This window comes from Gymnoscopelus microlampas (genome assembly GCF_963454915.1).
Source record: "Gymnoscopelus microlampas genome assembly, chromosome: 2".
Lineage (NCBI taxonomy): Eukaryota > Metazoa > Chordata > Actinopteri > Myctophiformes > Myctophidae > Gymnoscopelus > Gymnoscopelus microlampas.
Window position 1 is genome coordinate 22810847 of NC_139939.1, and position 18584 is coordinate 22829430.

The following is an 18584-nucleotide window of genomic DNA, read 5'->3' on the forward strand; positions in this document are numbered from 1 at the left end:
AGAGAGCCGAATTATTGCTGTCGCCATTTTTCCAGTAGAGTAGGGGCGGGATCAGTGTTGGTTGGGGTCATAGAGCGAGTTATAAATATATCTAGAGTGCGGAATGCCCCGCCCCCACCTACTCATTTCAATGAAAGTTTCTCACAAGTGCATGAAGCACCCGGAAGTACTACTACTTTCTGGAATGGCTCCAATATTGGAGCCAATAGAGCAGGCGCACTAGCGTTTCAGACGGTAGATGCACGCGCAGTAGCGTTTTAATTGCGGAAGTATTGCAATCTCAGATTTGACCACCAGGCGACGGTAGCTTCACTGTTCTACCGCGGTTATCGGGGCTTGGTTTGGGTTAGTTAGGGTGGGTCGACTTTGTGGATGACTGTATGGGCGTGCCTTGAACACAAAACAAACAACATAATAAAATATATAATTTAGAGAATTAAGTGTCATGGTCGCTAGTAGTTTTATCATGACTCATACATAAGTATGTATACATAATATGGCAGTTCAGTCATACCAGTGAAATAAAAAAGTATTTTCCACAATTCCGGGTTATTACTTTCAAAGCGATAGTTCATAATAATTGGGGTTGATGATGGCTACACTTTACTCGCCTGCCAATCATGCAGCCAACCATCGTGCGAAGAACATGTGGTAATTATTTTTGCCTTTATCGAGGCTCTGTTGTTTATGGCGACATTGTACAGGACCATTTTAAATTTAAAACGTATTATAGATCTCGGATCAACGTAGAGCCTTCGAGTTAAGTATATCCAGTGGTGTAAAGTAACTAAGTATATTTACTCAAGTACTGTACAATTTGGAGGTATTTTTTTTTACTTTACTGGAGTATTTCCACTACTTTTACTTTATTTCTACTCCACTACATTTCAGAGGCAAATATTATACTTTTACTCCACTAAAGATATTTGAAAACTTGAGTTACTTTGGACATTTTTATTATCATTACAAAACATATTACCCACTTCAGCCCTATTATACATATACACATCTACAAGCTCACAATGCTTTGCATGGCGACACATTGTGAGCTTGTAAAAAATATTTTCCAAAATATTTTTATACATTTGAAAACTTGTGAAATGGGACATTATACATAATGAATGCTTTATACTTTTGTACTTTATGTATATTTTGATACTAATACCGTTGTACTTTTACTCAATTACATTTTGAATTCGAGACTCTTACTTGTAACAGAGTATTTCTATATTTCAGTATTGATACTTTTACTTAAGTAAAAAATGCGAGTGATTTTCCACCACTGCACAAATACAAGGCAAAAAAATTACCCTACACGCGAGCAAACTGCCGCACTTCCTCCAGGCGCAGAGCGCGGCTACGACGCGGACCAAAAAGATAGGAAGTCGAGAGAAGAAAGAAAAGGACATTGAATAAAAACTTGCCAACTTCTAGCTCAAACCGCTAGAAGTATAGAATAATATGCTGGGCTCCACATTTCACCTTACAGTGCCACTGACTTATGTATTTTAATAACAAAACAAACATCTCTCAGTCCATTCACCGGGTGGTCTGTCTGTGAGTCTCAACTCAGCCACACGAGCAGTTTGTAACTGAGACGAAGACGAGGTGGATCCACATCCTCCAGCAGCCACTTTGGAAACAACTTGCTGCTCTACTGAAACGTGCCTCTATATCCATCATATACATCTACACATAAACACCTCGAGGGATAATAAACCAAGCAGAACATTAGCTGGTTGTTTTTTTCGAGAGAACTTGGGGCTCTCCTCTCGGTAAAAGTTGTCCGCGGCGGAGCCTGGAGGACCCGAGGCCTGCATGTGTGAGGAGCATCGTGGATAAACATGTCGGCCCAAGCCCAGATGAGAGCCATGCTGGACCAGCTCATGGGGACAGGGAGAGATGGTAAGCCCTGCCCCGGCGGGTGTTGATGACACCCGCGGTTATGATCCGTCTCCAGGCCACCGTGTTGGAGGCTATTTGAAGGCTAGCCTTATTAGCAGGCTAGCATTAGCCTGCCAGTGTTGCCAGAGTTTGTGAGAGAAATAAGCAGCCGGGTCAAGGAGAACAAGCCCGTGAGCACCGTGGCTATTTGAGAATAGCCGATCTACAAGTTCGTGAGCTTGTAGTACTTGTATCTGCTATTTAAAAAAAAACTCTTGTAAATGTTGAATATTTATCAATATTATAATTGAAATATTCTAACTAATGCTTCATGGGCACAACATTTTCATGAGAATATTAAAGAAACACTGGTTTAAATAATAATGAAAAATTAGAAGCAAGCTTAGATAAGTAAGTTCACTTTAGAAACAATCCCAAAAAACGGTAACCACCAATATTTACAAACAACTTCACAGAAAAAGAAGCCCAAAGTAGCTTATAATAAACCGACGTGGCAACACTGCGACTAATGATGAGGCATGCTTTGCTAACCTAGCCTCGATAGCTAACTTAGCCACTCGGCTAGCTACCTGTTGTCTGTTATGATGATGATGAGCGACTGTCAACTAAACTAGCCTCATTTACTTTACTAGACAGTAAACACTGACTGTCTGCATGACTGGGATGCCTGTGAAGAACATTAAGATGTTTTGCATTTACTCTCATGACTTATGACTTACCTGCTGCGGCCCCTTATTTGTCTCCAGCTGTTGTCGTTATGTGTTGATCTGTCATGATTATCACCTTGCACTTCTATCTGTTAACAGCAGTGCATCTCAGACCTTTAACATTTCAAAGTCTCTCCTTAACTCTGACAGTACAGACCTGTAAGGCAGTGGTTCTCAAACTTTTTCATGTCAAGGACCTCCACATTGACACTCATTAGCCCGCGGACCCCCATTTCAAAAGATATGCCAGGGACCCCCATAAGAGAAGATTTCTTACGGCTCTAGCAGTGATTCTCAACCACTTTAATTTCAAGGACCCCCAGTTTGACATGCATTAGGGCTACAGACCCCCATTTAATGGCATTTCTATCACTTGGACCGCAATTTATATTGTAAAATCTATGTCAATTTAACTCTTGAGAGTGTACAAATGGAACCAAATGGACCCTAACTTAGGGTCCATTTGGTCCATTTGTGTACACTCAGAGTTACAGACCAATAAGGGTCCATTTGGTGCCTAATCTATCATTTAGCTGGGGACCCCCTGGAACTCCCTCAAGGACCCCTGGGGGTCCCCAGACCCCACTTTGAGAACCAATGCTGTAAGGGACAATTTAGACCCCACTAAAGGAACCCAGAGAGTCACTGGAATCCACTTTGAGATTAACTGTGTTACAGAATGCGTTATATGTTGGTAACTTGAAGTCTGCATCATAAAGAGCATGTCTTATGCGTATAGCAATGTTTGTCATGGATAGTACATGTTTTTCCTGTGCTCTTTTCTTCTTTATAGGAGACACCATGCGACAGAGAATCAAATTCACAGATGAGCGGGTCTGCAAGAGTCACCTTTTGGATTCATGTCCTCATGACATACTGTCAGGCACTGTGAGTATCACTTCAGACCCACAGCTTGTACCCAGCACTTGCTTGTAATAATCTATAATATGACTTTGACAGCGACAATGTTTGAGATCAAATGGTTTTAAGATATGCAGAAAACTGATATAATAACGCTGATGTTTCTCTCTGCTTTTTTATGAAATGGAAAAAGAAATTGTGCTAGTTTGTTGTTTTTGCTATTTGTATCACCTTTTAAGGTGATTAATGTTTGTCTTGTCTAATAATGGGCATAATGTACTCTCATTGTAAACTCTGAAAGTGTACTTATGATCCATTTCCAAACACAGACACTTAAATCATTTACATTTAATGGATATTTCAGTTTCACACAACATTGATGAAATATATTGATCTTTGTCGTTTTGTTTCCTACAGAGAATGGACTTGGGAGAGTGTGTGAAAGTACATGACCTAGCCCTTAGAGCCGACTTTGAGATTGCCTCCAAGCAACAGGAGTACTTCTTTGAGCTGGATGTGAGTTATGTTGCTGTCATTCACACAGATAATCTGTGTACATTTGTTTGCCTCTTTATTGTTTTAACAGTATGACGTAATAGTGACACTTTCGCATAGGAAACGTGAGTGTGTACAATTTCACACATATAAGTAGAAGTACAGTTTGAATGAACATTCATGGCTTTGGTGATTTTGCACAGGCTGCGGAGCATCTTCAGTCTTTTATTGCCGACTGTGACCGTAGGACTGAGTTGGCCAAGAAGAGACTGGCTGAAACACAGGATGAGATCAGTGCTGAAGTCGCAGCAAAGGTGACTATATCACTTTTTCCATTGTCCACAGTGGGCATTGATAGCTATGGGGTGTTAGAAGCAGGTCTTTATGAATGTTCTGTTTCCTTTGTCATAGAGCATAGGGATTGGCTTCTTCTTTTTCTGTTTTTCAGTAGTTGATTAGTTAAGTGAATTTTCAAATCGAGTCGACCGACTCGACTCGTCAGAATCATCTTTATTGTCACATCACATGTATGTAGGTTTACATGTATAAAGAAGTGGGTCAAAGCTCGTTTTTGTGCAAGCTCCATTGGTTTTAATGTTTTCCGGAAGGGAGGGGGGCAGGCAGGGATAGCATGAAGAAAAATAAATCAAGCAGCAAAGTGAAACATGTCGAGGATGGGCAAAGATATCTACATATATATCAAAATCAAAGCCTACTTTCTAGAAAAGTAAATGACCAGGCCAATGATAACAAAACAGGTTCATAATCATAATATTAACGTTAGCAGCACAGAATATTTCAAGTCTTTTTGGTGACTTTTTCTTCCCCCCCCCCCAGACAGTGTACCACCACAGCATTATGCAATCCATAGCCTGATGATTTCACCAATTACACAGGCATTTGAACTTAATCTAAACGACAGGCATGAATGGTCTAAGACAAATGAGAAAATATCAATCAGACTGATATTTTCTCATTTGTCTAAGACCATTCATATACAGTATATAGGACTGTCCTATAGGGCTGGTAACTTTCCTCAGAAATGATATTCAAATATTTGTCTGAAATATTGGCAGATATTCGAATATTATTATTATTATTTTTTTTTTTAAATATAAATGTATGTTTATTTGACAGGGACAATACAAAAAACATTGTATCAAGTGCTCGGATCCAATAATACATTGTTTTTTGTATTGTTCCAGTCAAATAAACATGAAAAAAAAAGTGTTTTGTTTTAATTCTAATATTAATTTTCATATTCGAATATACATATTTCCCCCATATTCAAGGAAAATTCAAATATTAATTTACCAGCCCTACTGTCCTATCATGCAATGTTTAGCATGTTCAGGTGACAGGCCTATTTGTTGAACACCTGCCCTGCAGTGGAAAACCCACCTGGAACCGAGGTAGTTGCAGCTGTCGCCAGTTACTGCTTGGCAAGAACACTGAGCCTCTTGTATGGGTTTTCATCAGGTGAAATGCATTGCTTTTAAGAAAAGGTTATTGCACTTTGCTTTCTCTTTTTTTTTTTTTTTTTTTTTTTTAGATTTTTTTTTTTTTTTTTATAGCTTTATTTGGAGAGGGACAGTGAAAGTAGGCTGACAGGAAACGGGGAGAGAGATGGGGGAAGACGCGCAGCAAAGGTCGTCGGGAACGGGACGCGAACCCGCGACACGCTGTCAGTTAAGGGATTTCAACCGAGGGTGCCTGGACCGCGACGCCACGGCCCAGGCCACTTTGCTTTCTCTTGTTGCGCTGTAATCCTCGCAGGGTTGAATGCTGATTGCCGAAGAGCTCGCAGTGTCATGATCAGCATTTCTAACACCAATTATACCATTAATCGTAAACTGGTAGTCAACACCTGTTCCACAGCGGTTATTCGGCTAGTCGACCTTTCTAGCCCATCCCTAGACAGTAATCGATACAGCTAAATCAAATTAGCATAACAACACGAAGACACACATAAAAGAGAACATTTACAATTACTACCTCTGTTGCTTTATTTTTAACCGTATGTCTTTTTTGCTCTATATCACAATCAGGCTGAGCGTGTCCATGAGTTGAACGAGGAGATTGGGAAGTTGTTGGCGCGGGCAGAGCAGCTTGGTGGTGAGGGTAATGTGGACGAGGCCCAGCAAGTTCTCGAGAAGGTCGAGAAGACCCGTGCCATGAAGAAAGAGGCAGAGGTGAGAGAGCCATGAATGGTGTTACTCAAAAGTGTAAAGGGAAAAAAGGTGCCAACCAAGCCAAACGCTATTCAGTCCTTAAGCAGTTTGCTGAAATATGTATACAAAATATGCAGTTCGTATCTCTGTAAAAGTTTATGTATGCAACTGTGGTCTGGTTTGATTTCAGCCAGAGATGTGTTCCGCCTCTCTACCCTTAGCTTCTTGTCTCTATTCTATACTCGGAGAATAAAGCAAAAAAGTTTTCAAAATAAAAACAATGAAATTATGTAAAGTTTAGTAAAGATGTTGAATTCACAATGATACATCATTTTCACATGCCATTAGTAAATGGTACTTTTACCTCCAGCAGGTGACCAAGGACAGTTCAAAATGTAAATGTGTCAAAGAAAAAAAATGTTTTCCATTCCTATAGGATGTGTACAGGAATTCCATGCCAGCCTCCAGCTTCCAGCAACAGAAGCTGAGGGTGTGTGAGGTATGCTCAGCCTACCTGGGTCTCCACGACAACGACCGCCGTCTGGCCGACCACTTTGGAGGCAAACTGCACCTGGGCTTCATCGAAATCCGTGAAAAGCTTGACAGGCTACGGGTAAACCATATTTCTATACCTACACGTGTTAGTAAGCAAAGTAAAGTGGCAGAATTTTGACATTATGCCAGAGAGGCTAAATGTGTTGTTTCTATACATCTACTTATTTGTGCAAAGCACAGGGTTATATTGGGGTTAGGCATAATTATATTCAGCTCAACTAAAGATACATGGCTACAAGTTACAATGTTGCACTGGGTTTGTTTTTTTCTTTAACAGAAAGCAGTTGTTGAGAAACAAGAAAGAATGCGAATGAGAAGAAGGGAGGAACGTGACAAGGAGGAAGAACGAGAAAAAGAATGGGAGTTGGAGCGTGAACGAGAGAGGGAGAGGGAGAGAGAACGAGAGCGTGAAAGAGAGCGAGAGTGGGAGAGTGAGAGGCAAAGGGAGAGAGAACGAAGGAGGTGAGTAACTGTTATGATGACAACCATATTCACTCCAAAAAGTATCGTGCTGCAAATGACACTCTGTCTGTGTTTGCTTCTCAGGTCAAGATCAAGAAGTGGAGAGCGATACAGGTATGCCTACTTGCTTTGAAGGTTTTGCTCCTTAATTCTTTTATGGGCATAAATTGAATAAAGTGAGTCAGTGTGGTTTCACTGAGAGAGAGAGAGAGAATGAAACGCGAGTTACACAGCACTCCATGAGTTTCTCTCCTGATGATCGCTCAGTAAGAATCTTATCGGATATACTTGCGTATTACACATAATTATAAACAGACCTGGAACCCGAGGTGATAGCATCTGAACCGACCCGGCCCAATTGACTATAATAAAACAAATTTGTCGTGGATAATACAAATGCAGTGGAGACAGTCAATGGAGAGGGCAGTAGAGCAAAGTGGTTGAATAACTTGGTGACGCATTGCAGGCAAGTTGACTTCCTTGGCCTCATGATTTAAACATAACAGTAACAAATCAAACACAAAATCTGATTATGGCTGTAGCCTACATATTAAGACGCAAGCCCCAACATGCAGCCTAAAAAAGCAGACCACTTGTCCGTCCTGACTACTTTGTTATTTTTGGCAAGTGACAGCCCTTCATGATGGAGTAGATATAACTATAAACGCAGGAACAGCACAGTGCATCTTTGATAAAGTGGAAAGAAACGCTGCCGCACAGTAACGAGGTGTAACGAGTCTTCTGGATGGTTCACTGCACAGGCACTTTTATTACATTATGGTAGATTAATTTATCATTTGGCCGTAGAAATACAATCTTACTGGTCACGTTGGCTGGCCAAGAAAATGCCTACAGAAACCCTGATTACAATTCACCTGTTAAATTTATTTTTTAATTATACGATTAATCTCAATTTTCTATATTACTGCACATGGCTATACTTCATCAGTTAATACAAGCAGTCAGATACATATTATGAACTCCTTTTTCATTTATAAATTGCTTTAATGTGACATCAATTGTGCATAATCACACTCCTTAAAATATTAATGTCTTAACTTTTAAATCAATTGTAAACCAACATGAATTCTATATTACTAGCCTTCCTATTCTCCAGTACATTACAACTTTATGTATATGCTGCCTAATATACAAATATGTTTTTTTTACATAGCTCTAAGACAGGCCTCTAAGACAGGCCACAAACAATCTATGACTGAAAATAGCTGACCTCGCTCACATCGTGATGCGTTGTAAGTCTGCTGTGTAGATCCGCTATTTTCAGTTGTGAGTGATAAGCGCGTAGATCGGCATTGTACATCGTCGTTAAAATGAACAGACGATTTGACCGTGTAGTGAAACTGAGAAATGTGGCCATATGTTCGCTTTCAAAAACACTTTTTTAATCACTTGCGTTTCAATACCTCTCTCAGCCACTTCTCTCGTAGTGATAGCAGTTAGACTAGCAGCCTAGTAGTGTTTGCGCACAGTGCAATGCGCATGTCAATGCCATGCTGCTCCTGGAAGTAATTATCCCACACACCCCATTTAAGACCATAAAAGGCAACCGGAAACAGCCAACGTCAGATGAAAATCGTCATCACTCGTCAAACGTTGTGAAAATGAACAGATGGATCTGCAAGCTACAATGTGTCTCGACTTACCGCCTTGACAACTTGTAGATCAGTGTATTTTGGAAAGCGAGTTCCTCACGCGATGGATCTGCTGAATTTTAAAGTAATAGCCTACTCTTGTGTAATGAGAATACAAAGTTTAACCTCAAGACCAAAGGCTAATAAAACTTAGAAAGGATATTATATAGCCTAAGCCATTTACACAGAACAATTACTCCCTCACCTTTGCCGTGGTAAAAGGATGATGAGCTTTATTGATTACTGAGGGGAATCCGTCCTTTAGACGAACATATCCTATCCACTGTACTCCATCGGAAATGGAGTAATGGACACAGCTAGATTTCATCCATACTGTATCCTTATCAGATGGTAAGACCGCGTTCATGTGATGTGGTCAATATTATAAATTAATTGCGCGAAATTGGAGTTTACATGAAAGTCACACTTGCAGAAACGACAAACAACACTGATGGCCGGGACCTAATAATTCAGCTCTAAATGTGTTAACTGAAAACGAATACAATTTGTTGCATTTGCATCATTTCTATAATATGCATCCAAGCAATAGATTTGTTTTTATATGTGATGACAAATGTTGGGCACATAAATATTTTCATTTGAGGTTTGGCACTATTGTAATTGATTTTGCATGCAGAATAAGGCATTCTGATAACGCAATGTGTGAGGCATGCAAGTCTGCCTTGGAGCAGACCTGAGTTTGGGTGTACGACCGTCGGCCAAAATCCACGGACAAAAAGAAATGTGATAAATCAGACTGTATGTGGAAAGGTGCATAAGCACAAATGATGTGCTGACCCAAGCTTAGTGAATGAGGCTCATTTTCCTTGTTATCTAATCCTGTCCTTCCATGTAACTATCCCAGGGATGGAGGCAGCTCATCTTCCCATCATTCAAGGCGGCACCACTCCTCTCGTTCCAGAGAAGAGGGGGGTGAACGGGACCGGGACCGCGACAGGGAGAGGAAGCACCGACACAAGGACAGGCATCGCTCACGCTCTCACTCTCACAGGAATAAGAAGAAGAGGTGAGGCTGTCTCACTGGTGGCTGTTGTGCTTGAAAAGACCCAGGCTGCTATGCAGAATACATCTTCGATTATGAACTGATCTGAGATCAATTCTTCCCTTTATGTCACTGAAGTTCATACTTTACCAGTCAACTTAACAGAGAGCAGTGCCATATTCTTTTTTTTTTTATAATAATAAATCCCGCGATTTTTGTAACTCATATTTTTTCACCCAGTGCCTATTGCCTATGTAATCCTGGGCGCTACTCTCCCTCTGCCAGCCTAGGGAGAGCCCAAGCTGAAGCTCATGCCTCCTTCAATGCATGAGGAGCAAGCAGGCCGCTTATCATCCGACAAGGGGGAGGTTCCCTGGTTAGACGTAGCGCGTGGAAGGAACACGTTATTCCAACCAGTTCCTTTCCCCTCCATCAGGCGCCCTGGCTGACAAGGGGGAGGCAGTATAGTGACCAGAATTACTGCTTGTTTTTGTGAGGGTACCTACCCTAGGGGACACGGGGAGAACATGCAAACTCCACACAGAGAGGCCCTTTGCATCAAAGTTTGAAAGGCCCTTTGGCAGTGCCATATTCTAATGTTATATACAGTATATGCTTAGGTATCTCTTTTTTCAAACTTTGTTTATTGGATTTTCCACAGAAGCATCAAAAGTTGGTACTTCTGAAGATACGTAAAAGCTTCCTCCAGTGCAATCCATCAAATACAAAGATTTTAGCAAACAGATTGAATTATCACCCAAAAAAGAAAAAACTCAAACCATACAGGAAATACAAACATTTAAAAAAAAAGATACACACAGACAGAACAAAACAAAACAGCGTCAGTCAAACGGTACATATCAATGACGCAAGCCCTTCTTTCCCACCGGATCGTAATAACACGTCCCCTGCTTCGCCCCTGGTCATGCAGCACTCCATGGTGGAAAATAATGCTTGGTGCTGGCTAAAATCTGCATAATAGCACAACACCCCCGCCACAGCAAGCCCATCATATCAACGCTCCACCAGATCTCACGTATCCTCAATCAGGGATGGATTTAAATTCCGGACAAATTGAAAGAATAGACCCCATACCTTCTCAAACTTATTGGAGGATTCACTTAATGAGAATCTAATAGGCTTCGGTATCTCTATTGTGTTTTGGATAATAAGGGTGTATTTGCCAATTAAGCATAATCAAGCAATCAAAAGCGTTCTAACATTTCTCAATTGATTATCAGTGGTGTTGGCTAATGGTCCATTTTCTGCGTGTGGACTATTGTTGAAAGAATAGTATTGTGAGTGCTTGAAGGCTGTCTTTACTAGGAACACATGTCAATGTCATTGAAAATATGGTGGAGTAATTTATGAAATGGCTCTGTCGCCAATGTATATGTGATCTTTTTTGTGTGTTTGATAATTATTTTGCTCAGGTCCGACTCCTCCAGAGACAGATCATCTAACACCCGTGACGGAGAACGCTCCCTGTCCCAGGAGAGATGGAGAGAGAGTGGAGGAGAAGGACAAGGACGGCGAGAGGAGAGGCCGGTGGAGTACGGAGACAGGGAGAGGTCCACCTCCCCGGACATGGCCAAGGCCAGGGAACGAGAGAGATCCCTCTCACTTGAGAGAGATAGACACTCCAGCTCTGAAGAGAGAGAGTCTGGGGAGATATGAGGGAGAGAAACAATCGAAAGATTGGATTTGGATATATTGTTTAGTTGAAGGAGCAGGATGAGTCCAGGAGTGTGTGTGGGCGTGCATGCGTGCGTGTCAGTACTGTATGTGTGTTCACGTTCAAAATGGGGCATATACATTTACATTATGGGGATAGGGTAGGATCTGGACCGGGGGACTGATGAGCTCATTGGTGGAAAAGGTCACATGCAAAGAAAAAATGTATGTAAGGAAATTAATATGAACTGAGGTGACTTAAGATCTTGTAATGCTGTTATGACCAGGAAGCAGTTCTTTTATTCTCTAAACCATCTTGTGTACACTTCATTGGATTATGGCAGTGGTTCTCAAACTTTTTTTTAAATTTGAGGACCCCCATAACTCTGAGTGTACATATGGAACCAAATGGACCTGTAAAGGTCCATTTTGTTCCATTGGTATACTCTGAAGAGTTGCGGACCTGTAAGGGTCCCTTTGGAACCCCCTCAAGGAACCCTGAGGGTCCCTGGACCCCACTTTGAGAACCACTGGGTTATTGTAAGGATGGGGTGTGAAGAAACACAAAACCTACTTTTAAGTTTGTGTTTTATTTTACTTAAGATATTTTTTTTATTATCATTAGTAAGACCTTCATTGTTAATACTGTTTTTCCTCTGTGTTCCATTTGGGGATCTGATGTCAGTTTCTAATAAAGGGTTGACCTACTGTGGAAATATTTACATATTTACATACATTAGACTCATTGATGTGAAAACACCCTGAACATGGCATTTTTTGATGTTTGTATTTACAAATCTGCCTTCAGGCCTTACCATTCTCATCTTTAGGGGAAGTCTGCCCTGCTTATTGAAAATATGGCACCCAGCATTGATTATGTCTATAAATTATGATTAGAGTGATGAGCCTATACTTGGAAAAATAGACATACTTGACCTGTGATGAAAACCAAGTTTCCCCAATACTGGAATTGTTAAAAGTATTTGCCGTGCACATGCATTTTCTGTACTGGTATTTTTTAGTTGAAGCCCAATAAACTGACTTGTTTTCCTCTTTTGCTGTGATACACGTTGGATGTTTTGGGGGATCTGTATTTTGCTGTGCCATCTTATATGAAGTGAATAAAAGCTTCTGCTTCCATTTATATGAATGGGTGTCTTTATTGGGATTTGTCTCTTTGGACTTGGGTCCATAATGTTTTGCATAGAAATTCAATGTCCTAGTGTTCTGCTGTACATCGCTCAGACCTGACATTAGATGGCAGCAGCGTACCACTTATAGCTGCTTGCAAGTGGCAAACCTAGAGAAAAATCATACAGACGTTACCATTGTTGCCATGTCGGCTTATTATACGCGACTTTGGGCTTCTTTTTCTGTAAAGTTACTTGTAATTTAATATTGGTGGTTGCGGGCTGCGTTTTTTTTTTGCCTTGTTTCTAAAATGTAGTTGCTTATTCGGGCTTGTTTCCTAACGTTGTTTAAACCAGTGGTTCTCAAACATTTTCATGGCAGGGACCCCTATATTAATGTATTTGTCCACAGACCCTCCCATCTGAAAGTATTTTGTGCCCCATACAAGATTCGTGTTAAAATGTTTTTCACATCTTCAAGATTTTTTTGAAAATTGCATGTTTAAAGGGCGAATGGCTCGCTTCTTTTGGGCTTGTTTTCCTAGACCTGGTTGCTTGTTTCTCTCTCAAAACCTGGCAACACTGGTTACATGTTGACGTCAGACGTAGGTTTGAAAATGAGCGCACGCCACGCATGAAACCACAACAACAGTGTAGCTTCTTATGCTAACTTGCCTTTTAGCTGTTGTTAATAATAAACCGAAGATCATTAGTTTACATTCATCTTATTTACTGACAACATGTCAGTTCTGAAGCCATTCAGTACATTACCTGGGTTAAATGAGGCGACCATTCTGGTTTGTATTTCTGGGTTGTTTGCATGATTAACATAGCTTTCTGCCGAATGCATGACGCTTATTTTATTCATTGATGTGTTTTGTTAATGTGTTATTATGCACCGATTGTATCAGATCTACAAGCTCAACGCGTCGCACTGCGACACAAGGTTGGATCAGCTAATAAAGGTGACTGATGTGTGGTGTTTTGTTTAAGGCAGTGGTGGAAAGTAACGAAGTACATTTACTTATAAGTACATAAGGTACTTTTACTTTACTGAGTATTTCATTTTTTTGTACTTCTGCTCCATTACACGTCAGAGACAAATATTGTACTTTTACTCCACTGCAATTATTTAGTAAACTTTAGTTACTAGTAACTTTGTAGATTTTGATTATTATTACAAAACATACATTAACCACTTAAATAGACGATCACATTGTGAGCTTGTAGATCTGCTTTCAAACGATCTTTATACATTTTATAAATTTGAAAAGTTGTGAAATGGGACATAATGGCATGCATAATGACTATGTACTTTTGGTCATTTTAAGTGCAAAATTTTGATGCCAATACTTTTTAACTTTTACTCAAGTAAATTTTGATTACTGGACTTTTTCCACCACTGTTCACAGCTGGTAGAATATGAAGAGTTGCTGCAGGAGGATCTGGCTGTCTCAATGGTGGAGAGTGCGCAGCATGTCTGCTTGAATGTGTGAGTATTATTAGTAATCTATAGAGATGATGCATTTGTATTTTCAGGTCGGGATAACAATGTTATCCAATCAGGAGAGAACTCACTTAGGATACAGATTAAACAAGTGAATGTAAAAACACGTTTTGTTTCAACCAAAAAAAAAGATCACTTACCCTACCTTTTAATTAACCTACCATGTTAACCATGATGATGGTATGTGAGTTAACCATTGCATCAATGAATTGATGCCACCTCTGTGCCAACAGAGCCTTCAGAAGTAAAGTTCTCTTGCCATGGAATAAAGTTATTTTGTTGTTGTTTTTTGTGACAAACACTACAATGACATCTTAAACTCTTCAGTTAAGCCAGTGGTCCTCTCGACTGTCTTTAATCTTGGACCTCAATTGTTTGTATTGCCTTTCCATATCAGGATCAGTGACATGTCACTGTCATGATGCTCATTGGGCTCCCACTGTCTAGTTGAGAACCATTATTTTAAGTGAATATATGAGGGACATAACACAGTACAACACAATCCCACTATAATGATTTGCTGCTAAATAATCCTCATGCTCTGTTTGTTATGCCAACCAGGAGACTGGCAATGAAGCTGCCATTACACATTAAGCATGATGAGAGTAATGGCAAACCAAGGATTGACCTGGTGGTGTTTATCATCAACCTGACCTCAGAGCTCAGGTAAGAGCAGTTGTCAGGGCAGTGTCCCCATCCAAATGTTTGATCTGTCCACACTGTATTATACCTTTGTTGTCTGTTGCCAATCATCTACAAATCTATTTCTAGTCTTGAACCCATTAAGACCTGAGGCCGATTCTACAAATGTCTTCAAATCTTAACAGTTTTCTGAAAAACTTATGTTATTATATCAGTGGTGCTCAAACCTTTTCATGTCAAGGACCCCCAAAATTATATGTATTCGGCCGCCGACCCACCCATCTCCATGGACCCCCAGAAGCAAAGATTGGAGTTAAAAATAAATTCAAAGATTTGCACAAATTGTGACGATTTTTCTAAAATAGCAGATCGTAGCATGGCACGAAGTGACGCGATATGAGCTTGTAGATCTGCTATTTTTGAATAGCCAAAGTATAAAATAATGCTTTTTAGCTCAATCTAAAATGACACAGATGCTTTCAAATATCCGTAAGAAACTTTCCCACACATACTGTATATTGATATGGTACTGATATAAGTCAGTCATTTTCTAGATCAGGGTACTCTTTTGTTGGTAATTGATGATCATTCATGACCATACTTTTTTTTTTTTCATAGTTGCCTGTCAGCAGAAGATTCCCTGAATTACTTGGATCCTGGATATTTCCTTGGGAAAGTCTGTTTCATGGTTACTAACGGTAAATAATGTAAATCCCAAATTCTTGCTGACTTTGTCCATAGTTTTGCTGGTGGGCAGCAAAAGTAGTCAGTGACTGGGATAAAATGGAAGCAATTGATTAATCCTTGACTCAGCTTTTGTGTTTATTGTCTGACAATGTGCCTTCCACTCACTTCCCACTAGCTCGAAATGGTTCAGTCCCCCCAGAGCGCCTGGAGGATGTCAGAAAATTGGCTGCTTCACACCATTGTCCCCTACTGTATGCAGAGGTACTAGATGTGATCAAAACACAAGCACATTAGTCAACGCTGTCAAAAGTACGAGTGCAGTCCACACATTTTTAATATGGACCTTGACAGTGTTGTGCTATGTTTTATCCACTGAATGGTGAAAAGAAAACTTCAAATTTGTTTTCCTTTCCAGCCGACACCAGACGGTATCACCAATGCAGCGGCTAGGCTGCTCACTATTCTGAATGTGGCAGCCGGCGTGGTTCCAATGACGACTGCACTCTACCTCTCTCACTTGTCCTGCTGCAAAGTGCCCTCAGACAACGACCCAGACGAATTTTCATAAAGCCTACATGTTTGAAGTGGTTTCTTGTCAAAGTAGACCTTATAATTTATATGTGCATCTCAGACCAGTCCACCATCTGCCCTTTCTCTGCTTCCTTCCAAGATGTTCTTTTTTTACTTGTTCATTTGGGTCCCACTATATTTCACTTTACATGTGTTTGCATCCCAGTGTAAATAAAATGCATTTAAAATGTTGAAAATCGCAGACAGTTGAATTGAATTATTCATTCCAAAAGACAAAAAAATAAATACATTAAATTAACTAAACTCATAAATAGGATGAATTCAAATGGTCCTGCTACAGATGACAAAATCATAATGTGAAATGTGTGTGTGTGTGTGTGTGTGTGTGTGTGTTTGTGAATGTACTGTAGGGGAGAACGGGGTAAGATGAGCCACTTTTCACTTAAGTTGTCCTGGAAGCAAGGCAAAATAACAGCAATAAAATCTAAACATTACCCTTATTTCACGATGTCTTCTATCAATTGAAATTATGAGTAAGCATCTCTGACAAAGGCTCATACAAATATTACTTCTAAAAAGTGATCAATGATAAGATCAGTGATAAAATGTTATACCTGGGTACATTTGCTTTGATATAACAGTCACTCTACCTGATGTGTAGGAAGCTTACTTTGACCAGCAACATTCTTTTTCCTACCTTCCCCATGTGCTTCCCAATTTCACAGCCCAGGTGTAAATGGTGGCAGCTGTTTACTAGATTAAAGGCCACATGACAACACAGTTTTCTAGATAAAGGGGGTGGTTCAACTTACCCACTGGCTCATCTTACACCATTCTCCCCTATAGGTGAATGTTTTATTGTATGTGTGAATCGTGTAGCTTGGTGGTTTGCTATTGCCTGAAAGCAGTGAGCCATACTGCCATACCTAGATCAACGTATTCCCAGAAATGACTATAACTTGTGTATGCCCTTGAATACTAGAGTGGATTACCAGAACGATGCACTAGAGTTTGAGAAATCACATACTGTATAAGTATGCCTTCATATGGGACAACCTTCTTTTTGTTTAACCCTTGATGCTTGATAGCCACTGCATCTATCTAATTCTAATTAAAATAGATGGTCTCTACAAAAAAAAAAAAAAGCCTAATACAATTGTTTTCCTAGTGCCATACTCTGTCATACCTGAACAATGCCTACAGTAATATGACTGGTGAGACCAGACATCAGTGAGCAGTGACCATTTGAAAATGTGACCGTCCGTGCTTGGCTTGAGGGAGAAGGAAAAATAAGCTAGAGGGTTATAAATGCTCTCATGCTCTGCCAAGAAGGTGACTAATCCCAGCATGTCTGGCATCATTTCAGGTACAGACAGACACAAAGCAACACCCTAATAATAGTTATGTTATCGTCCAAACAATTACTGGTATCCACCCTTTTTAAGTACCACTTTTTATTTGGATGTCCAAACTTTTGAAATTAACTCAATGAGCTTGTGTAACGTGTGGTAATGGGTGGGCATTCTCTAGTGTTCTGGCTGAGGGAAATGGAAAATATATTATTCAAGGGGCCTTATTGCCCAAATAGGCTCCTGTATTCTTTCTTTTTATGGTGACTATTAGCAAAATCAAGTAATAATCATCAGACAATGACAACACCATTGAGGCTATGTACTGTACACAGTGATATATCGAGAGTTAAATGAACACTGATTTTACTGTGAGGTATGGGAAGGAACAGTTACTGCCCTGCCAGAGATGCTTACTGCAGCTGCAGAGGGTCACGTCCACAGTCAAATTTAGATAAGCTGGCAGGAATGGAGGAAAGAAGGGCCAGCGCCAGAGAAATGTCCCATATGAAAATATCAGAGCTAGTTATGAGAATAAACTTCACTTCATTACAAATTCAGATAACTGACATGGCAAGGAACATTTTTTTATGACGACACAGGATTGTAAAAGTGGGTATAATGGTGTATGTATTTGAGAGTTGGAGAATTCTTGGACTTCCAAGCCTTCACAACATTTTACTGCAGGATTCCTTTTTCTGTTTTGTCTTTTATTAATTTCCAATGACCATCAGTCAGCCCAGCAGCACTGATGTATAACCCTATAATACTTAACACAGAGACAAATTAGATTATACCAAAACAGACTTTCTTTAGTGTAATTGTGTGTTTATGAATGTGCTTAATGTGATAATAATATAAATACAGAAACACATACATGCACACAAGCACTGACTCAATGACTCAATCATATTACGATTGAGTCAAACATTAGTATTACTGTATATTCATTAAATCATGTGGGAACGTTATTATGGATCATGTAGTTCTTTTACGTTATACAAACTCAACTTAGATAGATCATGATTTAAAAATGTAATGAATACTCAGCAGAGCACTGCAACAGATACAAATATTAATTGGTTATATGTAACTCTGGTACACATTGATTAAATCATATGCCCTTTTGATTAGACATAAAAGAAAACTGAAGAACAAGGCACCGCACTGAAGTTTATTGTAATAATTACTTTAATTCAACGCTACCAAGATGCCAATGTATTTAGTATGGGATTTAGTTCAGTTAAATCTCC

General features: G+C 39.9%; 2 protein-coding genes across 2 annotated transcripts; both read left to right on the top strand.

Annotated features, from left to right (window-relative positions):
• The first annotated feature begins 1339 nt into the window (after positions 1-1339).
• On the top strand, positions 1340-12627 carry LOC311036252 (putative RNA-binding protein Luc7-like 1). Its single transcript, XM_084044832.1, has 10 exons — positions 1340-1905; positions 3406-3500; positions 3891-3989; positions 4172-4282; positions 6017-6160; positions 6576-6752; positions 6972-7156; positions 7241-7270; positions 9674-9835; positions 11245-12627. The coding sequence occupies exons 1-10, from the start codon at positions 1845-1847 to the stop codon at positions 11486-11488; spliced, it is 1308 nt and encodes a 435-aa protein (XP_083900958.1). The 5' UTR covers positions 1340-1844; the 3' UTR covers positions 11489-12627.
• Positions 12628-13236: 609 nt separating this feature from the next.
• Positions 13237-16319, top strand: pane1 (proliferation associated nuclear element). Its single transcript, XM_084079643.1, has 6 exons — positions 13237-13412; positions 14028-14107; positions 14684-14788; positions 15383-15462; positions 15627-15712; positions 15867-16319. Exons 1-6 carry the CDS (start codon positions 13356-13358, stop codon positions 16017-16019), a joined length of 561 nt encoding a protein of 186 aa, XP_083935769.1. The 5' UTR covers positions 13237-13355; the 3' UTR covers positions 16020-16319.
• Positions 16320-18584: the final 2265 nt, after the last annotated feature.

Coding starts and splice junctions, on each gene's coding strand:
- LOC311036252 (XM_084044832.1), top strand. CDS start 1,845: ATGTCGGCCCAAGCCCAGATGAGAGCCATGCTGGACCAGCTCATGGGG. Junction 1,906..3,405: donor CATGGGGACAGGGAGAGATG/GTAAGCCCTGCC, acceptor TCTTCTTTATAG/GAGACACCATGCGACAGAGA. Junction 3,990..4,171: donor AGTACTTCTTTGAGCTGGAT/GTGAGTTATGTT, acceptor GATTTTGCACAG/GCTGCGGAGCATCTTCAGTC.
- pane1 (XM_084079643.1), top strand. CDS start 13,356: ATGTCAGTTCTGAAGCCATTCAGTACATTACCTGGGTTAAATGAGGCG. Junction 14,108..14,683: donor CAGCATGTCTGCTTGAATGT/GTGAGTATTATT, acceptor TATGCCAACCAG/GAGACTGGCAATGAAGCTGC. Junction 15,463..15,626: donor CTGTTTCATGGTTACTAACG/GTAAATAATGTA, acceptor ACTTCCCACTAG/CTCGAAATGGTTCAGTCCCC.